The sequence below is a fragment of the Larimichthys crocea genome, chromosome XIV, assembly GCF_000972845.2.
Source record: "Larimichthys crocea isolate SSNF chromosome XIV, L_crocea_2.0, whole genome shotgun sequence".
In the NCBI taxonomy this organism is placed as follows: domain Eukaryota; kingdom Metazoa; phylum Chordata; class Actinopteri; family Sciaenidae; genus Larimichthys; species Larimichthys crocea.
Window position 1 is genome coordinate 2,498,573 of NC_040024.1, and position 22,020 is coordinate 2,520,592.

General features: G+C 39.3%; 6 protein-coding genes across 8 annotated transcripts in view; 1 reads left to right on the top strand and 5 right to left on the bottom strand.

Moving 5' to 3' along the window:
• Positions 1-22,020, top strand: part of LOC104937123 (prostaglandin D2 receptor 2) — a 170,862-nt gene that overhangs the window by 9,808 nt on the left and 139,034 nt on the right. The window lies entirely within an intron of this gene.
• Positions 861-3,209, bottom strand: LOC104938773 (signal-regulatory protein beta-2). The gene is made up of 6 exons (XM_019268191.2): positions 3,167-3,209; positions 2,735-3,079; positions 2,303-2,644; positions 1,484-1,597; positions 1,360-1,391; positions 861-1,226 (listed from the first exon to the last, which is right to left on the bottom strand). The coding sequence occupies exons 1-6, from the start codon at positions 3,207-3,209 to the stop codon at positions 1,113-1,115; spliced, it is 990 nt and encodes a 329-aa protein (XP_019123736.2). The 3' UTR covers positions 861-1,112.
• Positions 4,899-7,290, bottom strand: LOC104938776 (immunoglobulin kappa light chain-like). Of its 3 annotated transcripts, none has more exons than XM_019268190.2 (5): positions 6,996-7,290; positions 6,173-6,880; positions 5,959-6,045; positions 5,840-5,883; positions 4,899-5,722 (listed from the first exon to the last, which is right to left on the bottom strand). In XM_019268190.2, exons 1-5 carry the CDS (start codon positions 7,048-7,050, stop codon positions 5,609-5,611), a joined length of 1,008 nt encoding a protein of 335 aa, XP_019123735.1. In that variant the 5' UTR covers positions 7,051-7,290; the 3' UTR covers positions 4,899-5,608. The 3 variants fall into 3 exon arrangements, with proteins under 3 accessions (XP_019123735.1, XP_019123734.1, XP_027143768.1); XM_019268189.2 differs by having other exon boundaries at positions 5,959-6,084; positions 6,996-7,289; XM_027287967.1 differs by having other exon boundaries at positions 4,899-5,681; positions 5,959-6,084; positions 6,996-7,287.
• On the bottom strand, positions 8,327-11,660 carry LOC109140691 (immunoglobulin kappa light chain-like). Its single transcript, XM_019268186.2, has 5 exons — positions 11,511-11,660; positions 10,681-11,397; positions 9,825-9,950; positions 9,710-9,744; positions 8,327-9,617 (listed from the first exon to the last, which is right to left on the bottom strand). Exons 1-5 carry the CDS (start codon positions 11,563-11,565, stop codon positions 9,498-9,500), a joined length of 1,053 nt encoding a protein of 350 aa, XP_019123731.2. The 5' UTR covers positions 11,566-11,660; the 3' UTR covers positions 8,327-9,497.
• On the bottom strand, positions 14,447-16,239 carry LOC113747654 (immunoglobulin kappa light chain-like). Its single transcript, XM_027288156.1, has 5 exons — positions 15,864-16,239; positions 14,996-15,712; positions 14,783-14,905; positions 14,652-14,695; positions 14,447-14,566 (listed from the first exon to the last, which is right to left on the bottom strand). Exons 1-5 carry the CDS (start codon positions 15,916-15,918, stop codon positions 14,447-14,449), a joined length of 1,059 nt encoding a protein of 352 aa, XP_027143957.1. The 5' UTR covers positions 15,919-16,239.
• LOC113747630 (uncharacterized) lies at positions 17,363-18,851 on the bottom strand. The gene is made up of 5 exons (XM_027287966.1): positions 18,785-18,851; positions 17,958-18,662; positions 17,745-17,867; positions 17,614-17,657; positions 17,363-17,526 (listed from the first exon to the last, which is right to left on the bottom strand). Exons 1-5 carry the CDS (start codon positions 18,840-18,842, stop codon positions 17,407-17,409), a joined length of 1,050 nt encoding a protein of 349 aa, XP_027143767.1. The 5' UTR covers positions 18,843-18,851; the 3' UTR covers positions 17,363-17,406.

Genomic DNA, 22,020 nt, shown 5'->3' on the forward strand with positions numbered 1-22,020 from the left:
GTTAACATAAGACCCCGCTTTCATGTTACATTGTGAACTATTAAGTCTATTTCAATTGACGGCTTTGTGTACAGCACGTTATCCGCATTTGAGATGTAATGACATACATGTCGTAAAGCTGCCAGCTAACTTCTCTGTGCTTTTGGCTGCTCTCTGAGCTGCAGTACGCTGTGGCCTGGAGACCACAGGCTAGAAAGTTTCCACCAGTGGAAACCTGTTCGCAGTAGTTCACACCTTATTTACCACACGAGTCGAAGCAAACGTCAAATTCTCAGAGATGGCTAGTTTAAAGGTTGCACGCTTACGTTTATGGTTAAAAGAAAAAGGCAGTCATAGCTCAGAGGGGATTTTTGAAGGTGTCTCATGTGTTGTATATTGCAGCATGTGATGCAAAAGCTTGTTGTTGATTACTAAAGTTTTGCCTTTTTAGTGTTCTCCGTGCAGCTCAGTGGAAGTAGGCGACTGAAAGGGGACATCTCTGCTTTTTATACTCTCAACACTAGAGAGCTTAAAGATAATCATTTTAAGCCTAAGTGCTATTAACCTACGTACTTCTCAGATCCAGTGGGGGGAAAAAAAACAAAACATATATGGGCCACATATCACTTTTAGCCAGTACCAACCTACAGCTGGCACCAGTGCTTTGCAACAGTGGGCTCGACATAGCTCTCAAGGTGTGACTGCTGGGCTTCTGATCTGGCCTCATATTGTATTCAGTGTTTGACCACAGACAAAATGTCAAAGTGTCAAAGAAAAGCAGGTCAAAAAGAGGTGAGAATAATCGAATATGTTCTTTAAAAACAACATCATCAACATCTGAATCTATTCACATTTTTATTATTTTTATGTTACAGTGTATATCTAATAATCTACTGACTAGCATATCGCCAAGCACCACAACAAGGTAAAAGCTACAGTATATCACATGGTACAGCATTTTAGACATGATTGTTCATATTTATCAAACATAAAAAGCTCTTTGGTCATATTTGAAACTCGTTTATGTATGAGATAAACATTTAGTTGTGCAAAGGCGTTCCTGCTCCATCAGTCTTCATTCTTCCTGGTTTGTCCACCCTTTTCCAAGATGACCCCTCTGAGTTCTGTCAAGATCATTTGATATCAGAATAAATTACAGAGTCTCCTCTGTATTTCACCTTAGCTCGTCTGGTGTTGAGGCCTCTGGTTGGCAAGGACACAGCTGCATAGATAACTGCTTCACTAGTCTGTGACGAATGGAAATGAAAGTAATTGAGGCTTGTTCTGAAAGTTGGTTATAGAAAAGACTCAAACTGAACGGTCCAAACAACTGACATATGAAACTGTGGTGCTGAGGCAAACTCTCAATGATTAGCTTACCTGATTGCTTTCAGAAGGTCCATCAGTTGCCCCTGAAGAAACAATCAAAGATGAGCACAGTCAGTTCCACATACTGACCTGTATGGATCGACAGCTAACCAACACATGATGTAGTTTTAAATACCTTTCCTCCGAATCTTGCAAAGTGTCCATATTAGAACAAGCATCGCAATCCCAAGTAGGATGTTTGACAGCATCAAAGCAATAATAGTTGGACTCAAGTCAACTAATTCAGTGTCTGTGTTAAAAAGAAGAAATACAAATGATAAGCAGTGCAATGTCCAACATCAGACAAACAAACATGTATTTTTTTATTTGGATGGAAATCTGATTGGCCCAAACAGACGGTCCTGTTTAGACCACATACTAATGAGTAACATTCAGTGTCATTTCAAAGACAGGAAAATGTTTTTTTGTGTGTGTGCTTTACACACAAAAAAACATTTTCCTGTCTTCACTTTTCTATATGTCTGCCCCCATCCAGTACAGCAGCCCACTGTTGTCAGAACTTGAACCCTAACCATGACCTAGTTACGTGTTCTAGTTCGCCAGCCTGCCTGCACAATCTTTCCAAAACCTTATCTACACTGTAGTCTACACACAGAAATGTTGTCTAATCCAAACGGTGGCTTTACTGCTACAAATAATGAACATTTTTATTTGTATATGATAATCTGATGGTTATTCATTTGGTCTATAATAGAAACTACAATCCTGTTATTCCTAGAGTCGAGGCGTAAGATATTTTGGATTGTCAGATCATTGGTCAAAAAGTCCAAAGGTTATGATCATAGTGATCATAATAATGTTGAGATATATATATATTTGCTTTAAAAAGTACTTATACAGCCTATCGATTAATAGTATTGACAGACTTAATCTGCAGTTTTGCAGCACAGATGTTTTTGTCTGATGATAGGGTTGCATTCATTTGCTGTCTTACTGTGAACATGAATCCTGGTCCCGTTTCCAAACAGTGTCTGTCCGCATGAAGACACAACACAGTAGTAGGTTCCAGCATCATCAGAGCTCAGGTTCTTCATGAGAAAGTTAAACAAACAGGTAGTTTCTCCACTCTCACTGCTCTGACAGGTGTGGTTCTTTATTCCAGAGGAGTAAATCATTTGCGGGGCAGAATGATGAGAGCTTTTCAACCACGTGACAGAAGTGTGTTCTGCTGCACAGTGGACAATGCGAACAGAACAGTTGAGAGTCACAGAGCCTCCAGGCTGGACCGACTGAGTCTCCGGCTGCTGGACGACAGAATCGCTGATCATGTTTGCACCTTGGGAAAGAAAGCAAATGAACTGTGATCATTAGCATCATGTTCACATTCAGCTGAAATGATGATGAGATCAGTGAGAATCATAAACACCTTTGATCATCAGAAAGGTTCCTGATCCAAATTTAATTTCATTTAAGTACAAGACTCCACAGAAGTATGTTCCAACGATGTCCTGTGTTGTTGCAGATATTCTCAGATGACTGTTGATTCTGTCAAATTTGACTGAATAATGACGATGAAATTCATCATCAAATACACTCCGATTGTAGCGAGTATTGAATGCCACCACAAGCTGTAGTCTCTTCCCTGTAGTCAGTTTGTACCACACTCTTTTATTTATTTCACTCTTTATGTGGCATTTAATCGTCACTGAGTCGCCGAGGTTCACTGTTTGGAAAGGAACCGGCTGGAAGATTTCACTGAACTGTGCTGCACCTGAAATACACAGACGGTCCAAAATCAGCTTAGTGTGCGAAGATGCACATGAAAAGATTCCACAAGTGGATTTTGTTTGATACTCACAAAAATGCGAAAGCAGGAAAAGATTCACAAAGTACCCTATCATCTTGTCTGCGTCTTCTCTACGTCGGTTCTGATTTACTGAAACAACAACAGACTTGACAGAGTCATGCTTGTCCTATATTCAGCCACATCTATCAAGTTTGATTGGTTCACAGTGAAGAAGCGACGAAACACTTCACCATGCCCTTTTTTGAAATCGGTGTCAGACGAGATTAAAGAAAATCTGTTATTATATGCACGTCTTCTCTGTCTGTAGAGACAATACAGTAAGTCACCAACCTCTCGATATGAAATGGCAACACAGGGGAAAACCACAATGAGGTTGTTAAATGGAAACTGCAATTTAGTGGCATACTTTTATCAGATTGGAGAGACCTAGATATCAGCACAAATGTCGTGAGTCACACACAACAGATACACATCTCAAAAGATGGGCACATCCAAGAAAATATCTATAAGAGCAGCTGTACCATACTTTGCTGCACTGACCTTAATGAGGTGGGCCGTGTGGGGACCTAAAACATTTAGAAAACCGCAACTGACCCACTCTGTCACTCTGTATAATCCACAGAAGGACTAGTTCCTCAGTTCCTCTTTCCCCGCTCACCTGCTCCAGTTCTGGCACGACACTCACAGTCTGGGCAGCCCAGCTTGCAAACAGAAGTGTTAGTTCACAGTAATTAACTGATACTTTGCTTTTTTTTACTAAGGCCTTTTGGTAACAAGTATCCAATGGTCACCAAGTAAAGACTCTAGATCTTCATGTATTTTTGCTGCTTGTATCACGACTTACATTATCCATACATTTCATCTAACACCCATGACTGGTAAGATACCAGCAGTATGAGTGCATGAACAACTAAAAGGGCACTGAGAGAGTACAGACCTCCACAAAGGTGTTCTGTTTGTGATGATGACTGACGTGGCTGTTCTAGTTTAGTCACAGTATGCCATTCACTTCAACATCAAATGCAGTGTGGTGCTATGTGCTTTTGTTCTTTATGTGTTGTTTTGTTTGCTTTTAGGTCTCTCGTGCAAAAGAGATCTTAAGCTCAGACTGGCTGATTAAATAAAGGTTACATCATGTGAGACCGCCCAAGTTTTTGTACTATAAAGCAGGAGTGGCCTCCTCCTAAACCTCTCGTATAGAAACCTCAGAGCCATTTTGTGTAGTTGGCACCACCCTGTCCTGTCGGTTCACATTGTTCTCACTGCACTAGCAGATAGCGTGTGGTTAGTGGGCTGATGTACACATATTGAGTCAACAGCAGTTGATGCATCTCTACTCACTACTGAGGTGGCTTGTTTCACATGAGATAATATTATCAAAGAAAATTACCTTCAAGGTCACATAAATAACTTGTGATTGTAATCAAAGTGTTCATCTCCATAGATGACAAAAAAACTGTCATAGTATTTAATGCTACAGTATGCTCACTGAACACACATTTTATATAGCAACAGTAGGAGTGACCTATACAGTGGCAGCACGCTATGAAAGCCAGTAAAACACCCAGGATGATGATGACTGCCAAAGCTCTCCTGACATGCCTTTAATAGTCTCTAATAGAATGTGACTTCCTGTCTTTCTGAGAAGAGACTGAGTTGCCAAAAGTGTGAAGTCGAATTGATTTGATACAACCATTTACGAAATAACATCATGCTCAAGTGCCACAGTAGCGAGAGGAAGGACCTTCTGGACCAACAGGCAAGCAATTCAAAAAACAAAATGCACGACAAGTTGATCTTCAGTTGACGCTTTAATATCAGCACTGAGGAGACCATAGACAATCTCATTCAGCATAGAAAGATACAGCCTTAATATGTGGGTCTCCGTCCAGAGTTCTACCAGGACTAGAAACGTTCATAACATCTTAATACATGCATGCATCCTAACATACAGCATCACTGAACATGAGCTCCCTATATTAGTTTGATCACAAGAAGATCACAAAGAAATTTAGACAAAAAATATCAGTTGTTCTTCTTTAAAAGCAGAACATTTCACTATAATCGTTGTATTGACTTGAACAAGAAGTGAAAATGCGTATTGATGTGTACATGACCAAACCTTACAAAACCATCATCATATTTTATCTCACCACTGGTGACTCCATCAAAACCTCTTGTATAGTCTGTTTCTGTAAAGACAATGGTGAAGACTAGACTTCATGAAAAAGTTAGAAATGCTCTGGCAGTTTGTACATCGTCCACTGTGAAGTTCATTTTATCACCTACATACTTTGACTATAGTGGCACCAGACACGCAAAGGTCAATTACAGCATCGACACAGACTTTGGCAATCATTGCATGGCACGTTATGTCTTTAATGAGATTACCGCAAAGTGAGACTTTACTTGAATCACACAGAGAAAAAATATTTAATAACATACAAAATATATTTTCTATAATATAAAAAATATACAAAACTGAGTTCAGCTCTACTGTTTTACATGAAAGTACACACACTCACTCCAGGTGTTGTCTCCCTCACTTCCCAATCTGTTGATCTCCCTTAAAGCAATGTAACAAAGGAGATCTTCATTTTGGGAACCCTAAACAAGACACATTTTACTTTACACTGTGATAGATGACAGGAATAAAAGCAAATATTACTGTGCTATACTGTGAAGAAAAATGTGGTTATAATGTATCTCGTAAAAAGATAATACCTTTGCATTGCTTTTGTATGAATCTGGAGGTCCTGCTTGAGACTCTAAAAAAAAACAAAGAAAACCTTTATTATCATGTACAGAGAATAAATGTAGTTGATATAAAAAGTACCACTGACCTGTCAAAAGGCAGCTGTTTCTCTTGTTCATCGTGCAGACTGAGAAAGCCAGTAAAACAACCAGGATGGTGGTAAACGCTGAAATTCCTGTCAATAAATGCAACAAGAAAAGACAGTCCACCTCATCTGTAGAAAGACGGACATTGCAGAACTTTAGTTAGGGAGTATATAAGTATTAATGAGGTAAGACAACCTCATCTATTAAGTGACTTACCTTCAAAGTCCAGCTTGGTCCCGTTTCCAAACAGTATGTGTCCACATGAGGCAACAGCACAGTAGTAGGTCCCAGCATGAGAAAGATTCAGGCTCTTCATCGGCAAGTTGTAGACACAGGTGTGTGTTTGTGTGTTGGGTTTCCTCTCACACTGATCATTCCTGCCTCCATGGGTGTAAATGAGTCCTGGATGAGATTCTTCAGAGTCTTTGAACCAGTAAACACTGTGTTCTCCATCACAGGTCCCAGTGTGTACTGTACAGTTCAGAGTCACAGAGCCTCCTGGCTGGATGGTCTCAGATGCTGACTGATGGATCACAGTTGGAATGTTGAAACCTGAACCCTTTACACTGACAGTGATGCCCTCTGCAAATTCAGAAATAAATGTATAGCTACTTGCACAGTAGTAAGTCGCTGAGTCTGAAATGCGTAAATCTGAAATCTTCAAGTGATAGTTACTCTTTCCAGTATCCAGTGTGAAGCGTGGATTGTTCTTGAACTCATTATAAAAAGAACCATTTCTTTCATACTTATAGAAGGTAGAGATGAGCCTTGGTTTTTCTCCCAGACTTTGTTTGTACCAGTAAAGTCTTGTAGCAATATCATCTGTATAGAAACATCGCAAAGTTTCCTTGTCACCAACATTAGCTGATATAAAACCTCCCTCCTGGCGAATGGATGAGGAGAATGTCGGTTCACCTGTCACTGCTGAAGTGAAATGAGAGATAAATACAATTGGTTCAGCACACAGAAAATGAAGGAAAAATAAAATAATAATTTAAAGAGTAAAAGGTTTTTAAAAAAAAAAAAAAACATAACTTACCTATTTTATTTAGGAACAGGCATGTCAGAAAAAAAAAGATTATTGTTGGCCTCATCTTGTTCAAAAACTCAAAAAAACGTCTCCACTTCTAAGACGGGACTGTCTTTGACTGGCCAACCGCACAAAATATCTAATGCCCTACTGAGGAAACCTGATCACATTCTCTCAGTTCCGTGTCTTGAAAAAAATAAATAACCGCAGACAACCACAGTTATGTAACAACTGTGCTCATATTGAGTTCACACTTATTTCCTGAAACACGATGCCGTGCAAAGGGTACGCCTGACTATTGTCGCTTCACTCAACGCCACACCTGCTCCCACACATGTGTGATGTATGTGTGCATATAGTGGAGCAGGGGTGTGGCACGGGTCATGAACTTCAACACTTCAACTTTAACAACTATTTCCTGGTGTATCTGGAACCTTCCAGATTGTGGCAGGGAGAAAATCAAGGTATGTCTTTTAGGCTGCTAAAAGCACCACCTAGAACATTCCAGATAATAAAGTTGGCTTTCAGGATGCTCTCGATGGTGCATTTAGGGGGGGCTGAATTTCTTGAAGCGTCCAAGGTCTCTCCCTCGTCTTTCTCACCCCAGAGTCTGTATGCAGCGTCCAGGTCACGGCTTCAGTGATGTGGACACCAAGGTACTTAAAGCTGTCCACCCTTTCCATCAAGGATGCGTGATATTAATTCCTTCTCTGTTTCTCCACAGTCCATGGTCGTATCATCAGTCTTGCTGGCGTTCAGGAGGTGGTTCAGCGGAGCTTTGTTGTTTTCAGTGATCAGTGATAGTTAGGTAACTGGCATCAAGGGAATGTAAAGGACATGTTTGAGTACATAGAGAAATAAAGCAGGAGATATGAGGAAGCCAGTCTGTTTATAGCCCAGGGTTCTTTCCTCTTCCTTCTAGTACACATGTTAACCAACTGGGCTTTTATTTTGGAATTTGTTCTATTTTTTCCATAAGCTGCAGGAAAATCTGGTAAGAAAAGACACTGATGATATATTGCAAGCATCATGCTCACGGTTTAATGCACATTGTAATTGTAGATCTGTGGAAATTGTCGGTGTAATGGCAGATTGCAGAGGTCTTGTCTGCCACTAGTGAGCATTGAAGGTACTGCTTTGCATGAATATTGATATGTTACACCCCTCTGACAGGGCAAGCAAACAATTACACACACACACACACACACACACACACACACACACACACATAGAGTATGCATGGAGGTTTAGGTGTGTGCATTAAAAGGCTAAAATCAAGGAGAGCCTAGTAGTCTGTGTACATGATGGGTTTAATTGAAAGAAAAACTGCTATAAACAGGTTAATGTAGGCCTTTTTATTCAGATATTTTCAATCAAATATAGAAAGACATGTAAGGTGAAATAATGTTTTGTACATTCATAAATGATAATAATTACCAAACTCATTTGAGAAAGCCTGAATTTGTCAGACATATTCCATGCAGATAATAAATGACACATTAAAATGATGGTCCGTCTATCGTAGCTAAGCTCAGTGATAAGGGGAACTCTTTTAATCCCTTAAAGTTGTGGCTGCCTAATTTCTTTAAACATGTTGTCATCCCACTTCAGAATTTTTTTCAGAGGTTAATCTGTCTGCTATGTTTTCTAACCCAGAGCAGATGTAACCCTTCCTTCTCTGATCTGAAGAAAATAGTGCCACTTCCTCCCACACCGCTCTTAAAAGCGATCTGAGGCTCTCTCGTACTTTGAAACCACAGAGAAGCTCAGATAAGTAGAATTATAAATGTCTCAGTGCTACTGTATATTATCTTGGTTTCACAGGATGCCGTGTTTATATATTCATGAATAAACCATTCTGGCTTGGCAATTTACATTTCCCTTACCGCATTAGTAGATGAGATTAATGGTTTGTGGGTACGCACACACAGACACACACACACAAATATGCACAGTACAAAAGCTTACATAACCACAGAGAGATTTTATCTTTACACCATGGACCACATCTTAAACTATGCTGTAGAATAAATGATGTTCTGTTTATTTGCTGGGTCTCTGCTGCCACACTAATAGGAGCATCAGATTAGTTGCAGTTGCATTTTACAAAGGCTGCAAACAGCATCACCTTTTTTTTGATGTCGTGTTGAGCTCAAAATGTTGTTTTTTTTCGCATGCATTTTCTGTCCTTACTGTTGAGCTGCCGTGCGTGTGCACCAAAGTGACGCTACAGATGAGGACGATCTTGTCATAATTTGCCTCTCAGAAGGTTTGGTGTCATCCATTCAGCATGATTAAAATAAGTCAGTAGAATGGAGTAACTACAGAATTAGTGGAAATAATAGAACTTCATGTATTGTCATTAGAAGAGCTTCTTTAGGTAGTTTATACAAGGTGAAGTTTCACAATGAAGATTTTTAGAGGAAACATTGTTGAAAACAAACTGAAAACTAGACTTTAAAAGACAGTAATGGGGTCACGTCCTGTTACACAACGATGAAACATGTGGATTTATTGCTTTACACTGGAGTACACACATTCGTCCTCTGCGACGGTCCTCTGTCTTCTTGCTCTGCTGGCCTTGTTAATCCTCAGAGCAGCATAATGGAGATTATCCTCATTTGTGTAACCCTAGCAATGAAATCCAAATTAGAGAATCACAATATGTTACAGAACAGAAATGAAAATGAATTCGACAGAAATCTATTTGAGACAGAAAATACCTCTGCGTTTGTCGTGGAGGATCTTGCTTCAGATTCTGAAAAACAGTGTAAATCTGTGATTCTACGATGTCACGTTCAGTAATTCTGTCATGTCGATAGAAGCGGTACCGTTTACCTCTGTTTTGGCTGTTGTTTGTCGTAGTCTTAATGTACAGTAAAAATGCCAGTAAAACACTCAGGATGGTGATGAATGCCAACGCTCCACTCAAGAAATACACCAAGACAAGAGAGTCTTTATCATCTACAGAAACAGGAGACATAACAGGAGATTTTCTTAATTTGTGTTAATCTCATGTTTATTTAGGGCAGGGTTGTCCAAACTTCTTTTTAAAGAGATGCCCGGGGGCCAATTCTAACATTTTAAAAATGACCAATAAAAGTTACAGACAAATGCACTGTTCTCTAACAATTTATTTTCATTGTCACAATTATCTTTTTTTAATGGCAATGTAACCAAATCTAAGCCAATCAGGTGTAAACAAATCTAAAAACCAGTTCTTCCTTTCTTTCACATCTGGAGTCAGAATAAATTGTATGAACACGTTAAACTTACATGAAGTTGATACAAATCTGAAACTCATGTTCATTCTGAACATGACTTATTATGAGTAATGCAAAGTCTGTTAACATTTAAGTTTTTAAAACGTATCGCTCTTGCTCTTCTCTTTAACAAGATCATTCAGAAAGTAATATTTAGTGTTACATATACAGATATATAACACCAGCAGTTATGTCCTTTAAAGGTTCAAATGCTTCGTGATGTCAACCAAAAAAAGCCAAATCTTCCAGCCATATAGAGTCTGATAATCCAAGCAGACCATAAATAATATATTATAAAAATGAAGCTTCAGGTCACAAGAAATCTGACCGCGGGCCGTGATTGCCCCATGGGCCGTACTTTGGACATCCCTGATTTAGGGACGATACAATTATTAATCCAATGAGATGATCTGGTCTAGAAAGTGACTTACCTTCAAAGTCCAGCTTGGTCCCCTTTCCAAACAATATGTGTCCACATGAGGCAACAGCACAGTAGTAGGTCCCAGCATGAGAAAGATTCAGGCTCTTCATCTGCAAGTTGTAGACACAGGTGTGTGTTTGTGTGTTGGGTTTCCTCTCACACTGATCATTCCTGCCTCCATGGGTGTAAATGAGTCCTGGATGAGATTCTTCAGAGTCTTTGAACCAGTAAACACTGTGTTCTCCATCACAGGTCCCAGTGTGTACTGTACAGTTCAGAGTCACAGAGCCTCCTGGCTGGATGGTCTCAGATGCTGACTGATGGACCAAAGCTGGGATGTTTGAACCTGAACCCTTCACACTGACAGTGATGCTTTCGGCAAATTCAAAAGTGGATGAAAAGCTATTCACGCAGTAGTAAGTGGCTGAGTCTGAAATGCGTAAATCTGAGATCTTCAAGTGATTTTTACCATTTCCAGTATCCAGCGTGAGGCGTGTATTGTTCTTGAATTCATTATGAAAAGTGCCTTTTGGGTCGAACTTATAGAAGGTAGAGATGAGCCTTGGCTTCTGTCCTAGAGTTTGTTTGTACCAGTAAAGTCTTGTAGTGTCCTTATCTTCATAGAAACATTGCAAAGTTAGGCTATCACCAACATTAGCTGATAGAAAACCCCCATCTTGCCGAACTGATGGGAACAAATTCGGGTTAGTTGGCTGACTTGAAGTCACTGTAGAGAGAAAGCAAATGTACAGACATGAGAAAGTATGAGAAGCAATGACACTAAAGTGACCATATACCATATAAAAATACAACCTACAGCCATAAAAACACAAAACTCACCTATTTTCTCCAAGAACAAACAGGTCAGGTAGAAAAGAAACTTTGGAGATGTCATCGTGCTCAAACTTCTCACTTGAGTGAAAAGACAGTTGATCTTTTCTTCACTCTCACAGATAAGACTACGTGTGATTGGCCAGTCTGAAGTGACACATATGTCCTATTCAGGGAGGAAGCTCTTATGATCACTCCCTTGTTGTATTTCTGACAAAGTAGCTGCTTTACCACCAGTAACACCAGGTTTAAATCAACCAGGACTCAAATGTAAAGACCAGTAACACCAGGTTTAAATCAACCAGGACTCAAATGTAAAGGACAGTAACAACAGATTTATGAGAAATCAGCAACTGATTTCCTTAAAAATGTACTGAAGCTAATCCAGATGTGTTTTTTACTCTTTAATGAAATGATTTGGTAAATGAACAAATTCTGTGTGAAGCCACACACAAACACATTTACAAAAATTACAGATAGTCATTAATCTATACAAGCACAAAGCATTTACAAATGCCATATTACACTTTAAACAGAGTCAGTATAGAGTAATGTTCTGTTCCACAGAGACAAAGATGAAACTTCTGCATCTCTAATGCTTTACTCTGAAGTACACACATTCAGTCCATGTGTCATCTCTCTGTCTTCTTCTTCTGTTGACCGTGTTCTTTCTTAAAAGAGCGTCACAAAGGTTATCTTCATTTTGGTAATCCTGGTAATGAAGAAGAAAAAAACACGATCTGCTCCATGACAAAAATAAACACCACAGAAATGTCAGTTCTATAAAAAGCTTGAACTGTAACACATTGGTCATCTAAACAGGAAATACCTCTGCTGTGGAGGAAGCTGAATAGCTTGCTTGAGACTCTGAAAAGCAAAATGAAAACCTTAAAGTCACGTTCAGTAAAGTCCACCATAAACTATAGATGCAAACAGGATAAATTACCTGTCCAGCGGCAGCTGCTTCTCGTGTTTGTCTTGCACAAATAAGCCAATAAAACACTGATGGTGATGAATGCCAGAGTGCCACTCAAGAAATACACCAAGACCAGAGAGAACACTAGATTTAGACAGAGGGAGATATCACAGAGCTTTCAGTTGTATCCACCTTGAGTTGAAACAAGTAGTAATATTCTTAAAAAGATATGACAATCTCTGCTAGAAAGTTATTTACACTCAATGTCCAGCTTGGTCTCATCTCCAAACAATGCATTCTTGTTAAGTGGCTGAGCTGAAGTGACTGAAGTGACAAAGCACATATACAGTTAATTTAACATGGTAGTAAATACAATATACTAAAGACATTAGAAACATTGAGAAGCAATGACACTAAAGTGACTATACACTGTAAAAAAATACAACCTACAGCCATAAAAACACAAAACTCACCTATTTTCCCCAAGAACAAACAAGTCAGATAGAAAAGAACCTTTGGAGATGTCATCGTGCTCAAACTTCTCACTTGAGTGAAAAGAAACTTTTCTTCACTTTTCTTCACAGACAACATTGTGTGTGATTGGCCAGCCTGAAGTGACACTTTATGTTCAAAATAAGGAAGTACGGTCACATGATCACATCCAAACAGAACACCGTTAAAATGTCCTTTTAACAGAACAAGATAGAAACATAAAGACAACAAAAATGCTCCTTACACTATACACTAGTTGTTCTCCTGCTGTATTTCTGACAAAGTAGCTGCTCAGAGAGTGCTTAGACCTCTGGGATATGTAGTATTAAACTGCACTTGCTTTACCACCACTAACCACAGGTGTCGCCAGATCAGCTTGGATTTTAAGAAAGGATAAGATAAGCCTTTACTCAGTCTTTTTTATTAGTGTTATTCAGTCCTCAAGTGTTTAGGTCATAGTCACTGATGACTGCAAAAAAGGCAGGAGACCTTCTCCAGAATCAGTTTCTGTTCTGGGCCACTGTAGAGACATGGTGGTTCAGTATGGTGGACTGTGTGGAAGAGGACCTATGGTGTCTGTAGATTTAAAAGGCTCATTCTAAAGTAAGAAAAAAATTATGTTTCTTGTTTTGAGGTGATTTTACACTAGTGAAAACAGTTATGAATATTATTAATATCTCATATTTCTGCCATATTCTGAAATTAAAGACCTCTAAATCTGACCACTGAAAATGTGGTTTCAAATTTTACACATTTCTTTATTAAATGTATCGTTCAGAAGCAACAGTCGAAGTCAAAACTCAAAACAAAATATCTGTAGGTTTTATTTATCAAGAGTTTAACTCTGCTTCATCAGGACTGCGTTGGTGTGGTTTGAACAGATTCGATTGACATCGATAGCAGCCACCAGGTTCTGATTCAAGTCACAGAATTCTGACTGGTGGACAGAAATGTTTGACAAACCTTTTTTTTCTTTTTCATTGTCTGCTTACTTTAAACTACTGAGAATAGAACAAACAGAAGCAACGCGTTTATCTACGATCACATTTTTCACAATAGTTATGTCAGTGGTGACAGTCTTAACAGTTGTTTAGCTAATAAGACGACATTAGTGCTCTGATTTGCCTGGAAAGGCCGAAAGATCAAGCTTCAAGTTAACAATAATTTGCGAGTAACAGTAATAAAGGTACTTTATGTATGCCTGTCATATAATTTTTCTCAGGGTCAGGCAGTGTGCATTCATACCATTTTACCTTTCATGCACTTCTGAGATCTGTCTTGTAAACTTCCTTAGCTATCTGATTTGTAAAATAAGTTACTTTGGTTGGGGACAAAACATAAAGAAACTTTCCTTCACAAAATCAGAAAAAATTGCGGCAATGGCTGCTTCAATTTGTCACAAGAAAAAAACATACTGATAGTATAACTTCATTGTATTTGTAAGCTTTTATTGGTCTTGTTACACAGAAACAAATATAAAACATGAACAATTCTAATGCTTCACACTTGAGTACACACATTCAGTACATGAACAATTCTAATGCTTCACACTTGAGTACACACATTCAGTATTGCCGTTGTTCCTTTGCCTTCTTGGTCTGTTGCTCTTGTGTTCCTTCAAAGCTGCGTAATGGATATTTTCTTCATTTTGGTCACCCTGATAATAAAATATAAAACAGTAAATTACAATATTGTACAACACCGTCAGACTGAATAATTTTGAATATTAAACTAAAACATACCTCTGCATTTGTTGTGGAAGGAGCTGAAAATCTCACACGAGAATCTGAAACCGAATGAAAAGTGCTCTTAGTATCATACCACGATAAGTTAGTACACACTGTTAAACTGCAAACAGCAGCAGATACAGTACCTGTACATTTGCACTTGTTTCTCTTGTTGGTCACACACAATAAGACAGCCAGTAAAACACTCAGGATGGTGGTAAATGCCAAAGCACCACTCAAACACACCAAGACCAGAGAGTCCACCTCATCTGCAGATAGACAGACACCAGGAGACATTACAAAGCTTAAGTATTATACCTAAAACAATTAAGACAACCCCTGCTAGAAAAGTGACTTACCTTCAAAGTCCAGCTTGGTCCCGTTTCCAAACAGTATGTGTCCACATGAGGCAACAGCACAGTAGTAGGTCCCAGCATGAGAAAGATTCAGGCTCTTCATCGGCAAGTTGTAGACACAGGTGTGTGTTTGTGTGTTGGGTTTCCTCTCACACTGATCATTCCTGCCTCCATGGGTGTAAATGAGTCCTGGATGAGATTCTTCAGAGTCTTTGAACCAGTAAACACTGTGTTCTCCATCACAGGTCCCAGTGTGTACTGTACAGTTCAGAGTCACAGAGCCTCCTGGCTGGATGGTCTCAGATGCTGACTGATGGACCAAAGGTTGGATTTTCAAACCTGAACCCTTCACACTGACAGTAATGCCTTCTGCAAATTTGAAAATAAATGTATGGCTACTCACGCAGTAGTAAGTAGCTGAGTCTGAAATGCGTAAATCTGAGATCTTCAAGTGATTTTTACCATTTCCAGTATCCAGGGTGAAGCGTGGATTGTTTTTGAATTCGTTTTGAAAAGTTCCATTTTTATCATACTTATAGAAAATAGAGATGAGCCTTGGTTTCTCTCCCAAAGTTTGTTTGTACCAGTAAAATCTTGCTGTGGGATCGCCTCCATAGAAACATTGCAAAGTTACTCTCTCCCCGACATTAGCTGATATAAAACCTCCGTCGCGATGATCCGATGAGGAGTTTTTCAGATTAGTTGTCTGAGCTGAAGTGACTGGAGAGACAAAGCAAAATTCTCTTCATGTACAGATGAAAAACAGAAAGAGGAAATGTCTGATGAAAAAGGAATGTCAGAAATAATGTCACGAGAAGTGACTATTCACTTTAAAAGATCCAAACTGCTGTAACAGAAATGCAAAACTCACCTATTTTCCCCAAGATCAAACAGGTCAGGTAGAAAAGAAACTTTGGAGATGTCATTGTGTTCAGACTTCTCACTTGAGTGAAAAGAAACTTGAACCCTTGTCTCCTTTTCACTTTCAAGACTGCGTCTGATTGGCCAGCCTGAAGTGACACTGTATGTCCTAACTAAGGAAGGAAGGTCACATGATCACTGCCACCTATAGTATCACCATCACATCCAAACATAACATAGTTAAAATGTCCTTTTAACAGAACGGGATAGAAACGTAAGGACAGCAAAAAATGCTCCCTACACTATACACTAGTTTTTCTCCTGCTGTATTTCTGACAAAGTTGCTGCTCAGAGAGTGCTTAGACCTCTGGGATATGTAGTAGTAAACTGCACTTGCTTTACCACCACTAATCACAGGTGTCGCCAGATCAGCAGGATGAAAATGTGAAGGATTTTTAGAAAAGATAACATAAGCCTTTACTTAATCTTTTTTTTCTTAGGTTTACTTAAAAAAAAAAAAAAAAAAAAAAAAAAAAAAAAAAAATATATATATATATCTATTATATATATATATATATAAAAAGTCAGATTTGTGATTTTTATAATCAAATGTTTAAAAAAAAAATCCCGTTGACAATGTTGTGTTGATGTTTACCACATCAGGTATTTAGGTCATAGTCACTGGTAGGTGGTTGAGGGTGGAGGGTTCACCTCTTCTTTCCTCATCACATACAGTCGATGACATCACCTCATGACATTTCACATTCAGAAAGTCAGCTGGTCTGCTTCATCATGACTGTGCTGGTGTGGTTTGAACAGATTTGATTGACATCGACAACAGGCATCAGGTTCTGATTTGAGTTGCAGAATTCGGAGTGGTAGAAAGAAATGTCTGACAGACCCTTTTTTTTCTTCTTATGCCTGCTCACTTTAAACTACTGAGAAGACAACAGACAGAAACAACACGTTCATCCATGATCACATTTTTCACCCCATTCTTAGCTTAAAAGACGACATTACTGTTCTGCCCGCCTTAAAGACTGATCGATCAAGTGTTTAAGTTGCATATGGAATGACATGTCATATTAGTTCTTTCTCGCTTTCTCTTCCTGTGTGTTTCCTTTCTCACTTTATCAAACACAGTCTTAATCTCTTGTTTTTCTCCATCTCCATCCTTAAAGAAAGTCAAGAACAAATGTATTAACGAAATAGCAACAAAGATATTTCATTCCTGTCACATAGTTTTGTTCGGGGTCAGCCAGTGTGCATTCATACCATTCTCCCTGACATGCACGTATTCTGAAGCCTGTCTTGTAACCTTCCTTAGCCGTCTGATTTGCAAAATAAGTTACATTACTTTTTTTTCTTTTTGAAAATTGTTAAAGCAGTCTAACTACAGCCACTAAACAACTGTTTGAATCAGACAGAAGTGCAGCACTGGCTGTTTCAATTTATTGTTGCAAGGAAAAAACATACTGATAGTGTGACTTCATTGTATTTGTAAGCTTTTATTGGTCTTGTTACACAGAAACAAATATAAAACATGAACAATTCTAATGCTTCACACTTGAGTACACACATTCAGTATTGTCGTTGTTCCTTTGCCGTCTCGGTCTGTTGCTCTTGTGTTCCCTTAAAGCTGCGTAATGGATATTTTCCTCATTTTGGTCACCCTGATAATAAAATATAAAACAGTAAATTACAATATCGTACAACACCGTCAGACTGAATAATCTGAATGTTAATAAACTAAAACATACCTCTGCATTTGTTGTGGAAGGAGCTGAAAATCTCACATGAGAATCTGAAACCGAATAAAAAGTGCTCTTACTATCATACCACGATAAGTTAGTACACACTGTTAAACTGCAAACAGCAGCAGATACAGTACCTGTACATTTGCACTTGTTTCTCTTGTTGGTCACGCACAATAAGACAGCCAGTAAAACACTCAGGATGGTGGTAAATGCCAAAGCACCACTCAAACACACCAAGACCAGAGAGTCCACCTCATCTGCAGATAGACAGACACCAGGAGACATTACAAAGCTTAAGTATTATACCTAAAACAATTAAGACAACCCCTGCTAGAAAAGTGACTTACCTTCAAAGTCCAGCTTGGTCCCGTTTCCAAACAGTATGTGTCCACATGAGGCAACAGCACAGTAGTAGGTCCCAGCATGAGAAAGATTCAGGCTCTTCATCGGCAAGTTGTAGACACAGGTGTGTGTTTGTGTGTTGGGTTTCCTCTCACACTGATCATTCCTGCCTCCATGGGTGTAAATGAGTCCTGGATGAGATTCTTCAGAGTCTTTGAACCAGTAAACACTGTGTTCTCCATTACAGGTCCCAGTGTGTACTGTACAGTTCAGAGTCACAGAGCCTCCTGGCTGGATGGTCTCAGATGCTGACTGATGGACCAAAGCTGGGATGTTTAAACCTGAACCCTTCACACTGACAGTAATGCCCGCCGTGAATTCTAAGGTGTATGAAAAGCTACTTGCGCAGTAGTAAGTCGCAGTGTCTGAAATCTGCAGATTTGTCATGCTCAAGTGATTTCTACCTATTTCAGTATCAAGTGTGAAGCGTAGATTGTTGAATTCACTGTGAAAAGTTCCATTTTTTTCGTACTTGTAGTAAGTAGAGATGAGCCTTGGTTTCTCTCGCAGGGTTTGTTTGTACCAGTAAAACCTTGCTGCAAGATCACCTTCATAGAAACATCGCAAAGTTACGCTGTCACCAACATAAGCTGATACAAAACCAGCCTCTTGATGAACAGACGAGGAGAATTTCAGATTCGTCATCTGAGCTGAAGTGAGAAGAGGAGAGAAAAAGCAAAATTCACTTCATGAAATGAAAAAAACATAACTCAATGTCAGAAACAATGTCCATCCCCTTTTAAAATATTGAAACTGCAGTCACAAAACTTACCCATGTCTCCGAAGAACAAACATGTCAGATAGAAGACAAAGTGTGAAGATGTCATCATGTTCAAAGAGTTGTGCTGAATGGAAAGAACCTCAGCCTTTTCTCAACTTTTCATAGACAAGACTAGACTAGACTGTGTTTCATTGGTTAACAAGAATGACACTGTATTTCCTATTTAGGAAACTTGATCACATGATCACTGCCACAGTACATTGGTTTTATGGTCTGTTTAGTTGTAGTGTTAAGGAGACAAGATATTTACTGACAAATCATCGTGTGGTTTCATGATAAAGTTAACACTAATAACATAGTGGAGTTCAGGAATGCCAGAAGTTTGGCAATGATCGTTATTAGACTGACATGACAATTTACACTAAGAAAGCAACCGATTTACCTTCATTTAATGAATATAACATCAATATGTTTTGATAGCTGATCATTTATGCTTTTGTAAAAGGTTAGAATTTAATAATAAATGCTCTATTTTCAGAATTACCTGTTTTCTGGTTCTTTTATTTAGAATATATCCCAGCTAGAGTGTTCAAACAACATCTTAAAACTTAGCTGATTGGTCAGCTCCTACATGTCTGTACAGATTTTTGCAGCTTACTCAGATCATCAGGGAAAAGGCAAGAAATATGTTTTAATATTATATTGTAATTCATACATGCCGCATAGGCTTTCCCTCAAAGCATCACACTGCCTCTGCCGGCTTGCCCTCTTCCTGTAGTGCATCCTCATGCCATGTGCTCCCGAAGTGAGTGACGTGTACTCAGCCATCCACGGATGCTCTGCTGTCAAGTTCTAATGCTCACATGCCACTTGTTGGTGCTTTCGGCAGTGGACAAGGGTCAGCATGGGCACTCTGATACATAGCCCGATACGACACATTTCTGTCAGAACCACCATCACGTTTTTTTTAGCAGTTTGAGCTATAGTAGCTTGTCTGTTGGATCAGAAGAGCGGGTCGTCCACTAATCAGATGATCGGCGGTTCGATCCCCGGCTCCTCCGGTCTGCATGTCTAAGTATCCTTGGGCAAGATACTGAACCCCAAATTGCTCCCGAAGGCTGCGCCATTGGCGTATGAATGGTTAGCTCCTAAAACTTGCACCTTGCATGGCAGCCAGTACCATCAGAATGTGTGTAAATGGGTGAATCATTGCTGAGCCCTGGCTACCCATAAACCTATTGCCGGCAACTAAACCGAGACCAAGTTAAGACCAGGACCAGAGTGTATCAAGACTGAGATAAGACCAAGACAATGAGTGGTCGAGACCAAGTCAAAACCAAAACCAAGGCAGGGCGAGACCGAGTTGAGCCCAAGACCAGACAGTATATAGCATACTTGTGTATCTCACATGTGGCTAATATTCGCTATATCTTTTTGGGTGAGGCCCACGCCTCCCAGTCTTCTCCATTAGCGTATTGGAGGATTTACAGACTGCTGTGTGTTTTCTTTTGGATGCTGTTTTACAGATATGCTCTTTGATGTAAGGTGGTCAAATTTTGTTAAAGGTGGTTTGGCTGGCTATCACTTTCTAGCAGTGCATGTGAATGAGGCCAGCGAAGCAAACAGCCCATAAAAGTGACACAAAATTCTTTTTTTTTACTTTGGCTGTTGGCTTGTGGTCTTGTGGTTAAACCTTGACCTGACCTCTCATGTCCTTTTTAATTTTCTGTGCCACACACGTGTTTGCTTTATAACTACAAACAGTGGAACAACTTTTTCAATTCTGTAAGTATTTTGAGTTAATTATGAAACTGTAGCAGGACAAACTAGACAGCATAAGTGAATGATATGGAATCCCTGGTGATATTCCTACAGCTGTGGTCTTTACCAGCCTTACAATAAAATCCAGAGTCCTCTTTGTCTGAGACAGAGACAAGGCCGAGTAAGAGTGCAGTCGATTCTGAAACGAGACTGAGACCTTCAAAAAGTGATTCTGAGACCAGTCTCAAGACCACGACCAATCTTGAGTACTACAACACTGGTTTCCAGTTCACTGCTTTTCTTTCCTTTCCACTTTGGCCCATGTCAAACTCGCTAAAATCGTTAAAAAATGTTCACTTGCCAATCAGAATGTTATTACCTTGACCTGTCTGAATGTTATTGGTTGATCTGTGTATGTAAATAGTTTTTTTCGACTAATCATACGATCTCTATGAAGTGAGTTTGTGATCTATTGGCTAAAAATCTCTCTATCTACCCTTTTCTGTGGCTTAAAGTACTTTCTCCCTCACTGCAACAGACAACCACTACCTCATGTTACCGGAGTTGGCGAGGAAGTAAGGATGGTGCTGAGCGAGGTAGACTCAATAGGCCGGTTACAATATGATGTAATATTGCAACAGAAGAAACGTTGTGGTGTGCCAGGCAGTTCCTTTTACGTGCAGTAGAATGCCATATAACACACTCAAGGAAAGGGAAAAGCCCAAAAAGCAATATAAGCGGAATGCTACATGCTTCCACATGGTCAGATGGCACAGTCAGATGGGGAGGGGTTTAACGTGGATATTGATTGGCATTTACAATAGCCAGTGGCAAGTGTGTGCTGGCAGCAGTACAAGCTTGTGTCATTGTCTACCTTCCAGTAAACACAGCCAAGACCCGGTATTGAACACAACCTCTGAAACCGCAGTACAGTAGCTTACCACAGTGTTTTTTTAAGCCAGGTTTGGTTCCTACACTGAGTCAGTTTGCTGTTACACAGCTGATTGAACTAATGACAGTTAGCAGTTCACTGCTTCCTATCTTTCCAAGTCTGTAAATCCTCTCAATATGGTATGCTCTGCTGCTCTCAGAGGCTGTGCATGTAGCAGCTCTCAGAACTCACTCAGACCATATAAAACAAGAATAACTAGATACATAAAAGTGTTTCATTGAATGCACACAGAGCATGAGACGTCAACAACCTTTTGTTTACCAGGAAATGACAAACTCTAAAATACTGTAAAGAATACTTTTAACATCACACAGTAAATCACACAGACATCACAAGTAACATGAGTGAACGTGACATTCTAAATATAGTGGCTTCATTGAAAAGAAAAAAAAAGAAGCCTCGTCGATTGGTTGCTTGGTCACAGTGAGAAGACATCCTGTTTGAAACTACACAGACAACAAACAGAACAAAAACAGTACAGGCTACTAATTATGCATATAGCCAATGTTAGAAAAGCTTAAATCTTGGCAAAGGTTAACTCTTATCTTTTGAAGATGATACAATACAATGATAC

Bases quoted from the DNA above. Each gene is read 5' to 3' on its own strand.
- LOC104938773 (XM_019268191.2), bottom strand. From the start codon at position 3,209: ATGATAGGGTACTTTGTGAATCTTTTCCTGCTTTCGCATTTTT. The intron at 2,645-2,734 runs GTGTTTATGATT...TTCTTTCCCAAG, and splicing joins AACCTTTCTGATGATCAAAG to GTGCAAACATGATCAGCGAT. The intron at 1,227-1,359 runs GTAAGCTAATCA...CATTCGTCACAG, and splicing joins GACCTTCTGAAAGCAATCAG to ACTAGTGAAGCAGTTATCTA.
- LOC104938776 (XM_019268189.2), bottom strand. From the start codon at position 7,050: ATGAGGCCAACAATAATCTTTTTTTTTCTGACATGCCTGTTCCTAAAT. The intron at 6,881-6,995 runs GTAAGTTATGTT...ATTTCACTTCAG, and splicing joins CCTGTTCCTAAATAAAATAG to CAGTGACAGGTGAACCGACA. The intron at 5,723-5,839 runs GTATTATCTTTT...TGTCTTGTTTAG, and splicing joins CATACAAAAGCAATGCAAAG to GGTTCCCAAAATGAAGATCT.
- LOC109140691 (XM_019268186.2), bottom strand. From the start codon at position 11,565: ATGACATCTCCAAAGTTTCTTTTCTACCTGACCTGTTTGTTCTTGGAG. The intron at 9,951-10,680 runs GTAAGTCACTTT...CTGTTTCTGTAG, and splicing joins GACCAAGCTGGACTTTGAAG to ATGATAAAGACTCTCTTGTC. The intron at 9,745-9,824 runs GTAAACGGTACC...ACTGTTTTTCAG, and splicing joins AAACAACAGCCAAAACAGAG to AATCTGAAGCAAGATCCTCC.
- LOC113747654 (XM_027288156.1), bottom strand. From the start codon at position 15,918: ATGACATCTCCAAAGTTTCTTTTCTACCTGACCTGTTTGATCTTGGGG. The intron at 14,696-14,782 runs GTACTGTATCTG...ATTCGGTTTCAG, and splicing joins AAACAAGTGCAAATGTACAG to ATTCTCGTGTGAGATTTTCA. The intron at 14,567-14,651 runs GTATGTTTTAGT...TTTTATTATCAG, and splicing joins CTTCCACAACAAATGCAGAG to GGTGACCAAAATGAAGAAAA.
- LOC113747630 (XM_027287966.1), bottom strand. From the start codon at position 18,842: ATGATGACATCTTCACACTTTGTCTTCTATCTGACATGTTTGTTCTTC. The intron at 17,868-17,957 runs GTAAGTCACTTT...GTCTATCTGCAG, and splicing joins GACCAAGCTGGACTTTGAAG to ATGAGGTGGACTCTCTGGTC. The intron at 17,527-17,613 runs GTATGTTTTAGT...TTTTATTATCAG, and splicing joins CTTCCACAACAAATGCAGAG to GGTGACCAAAATGAGGAAAA.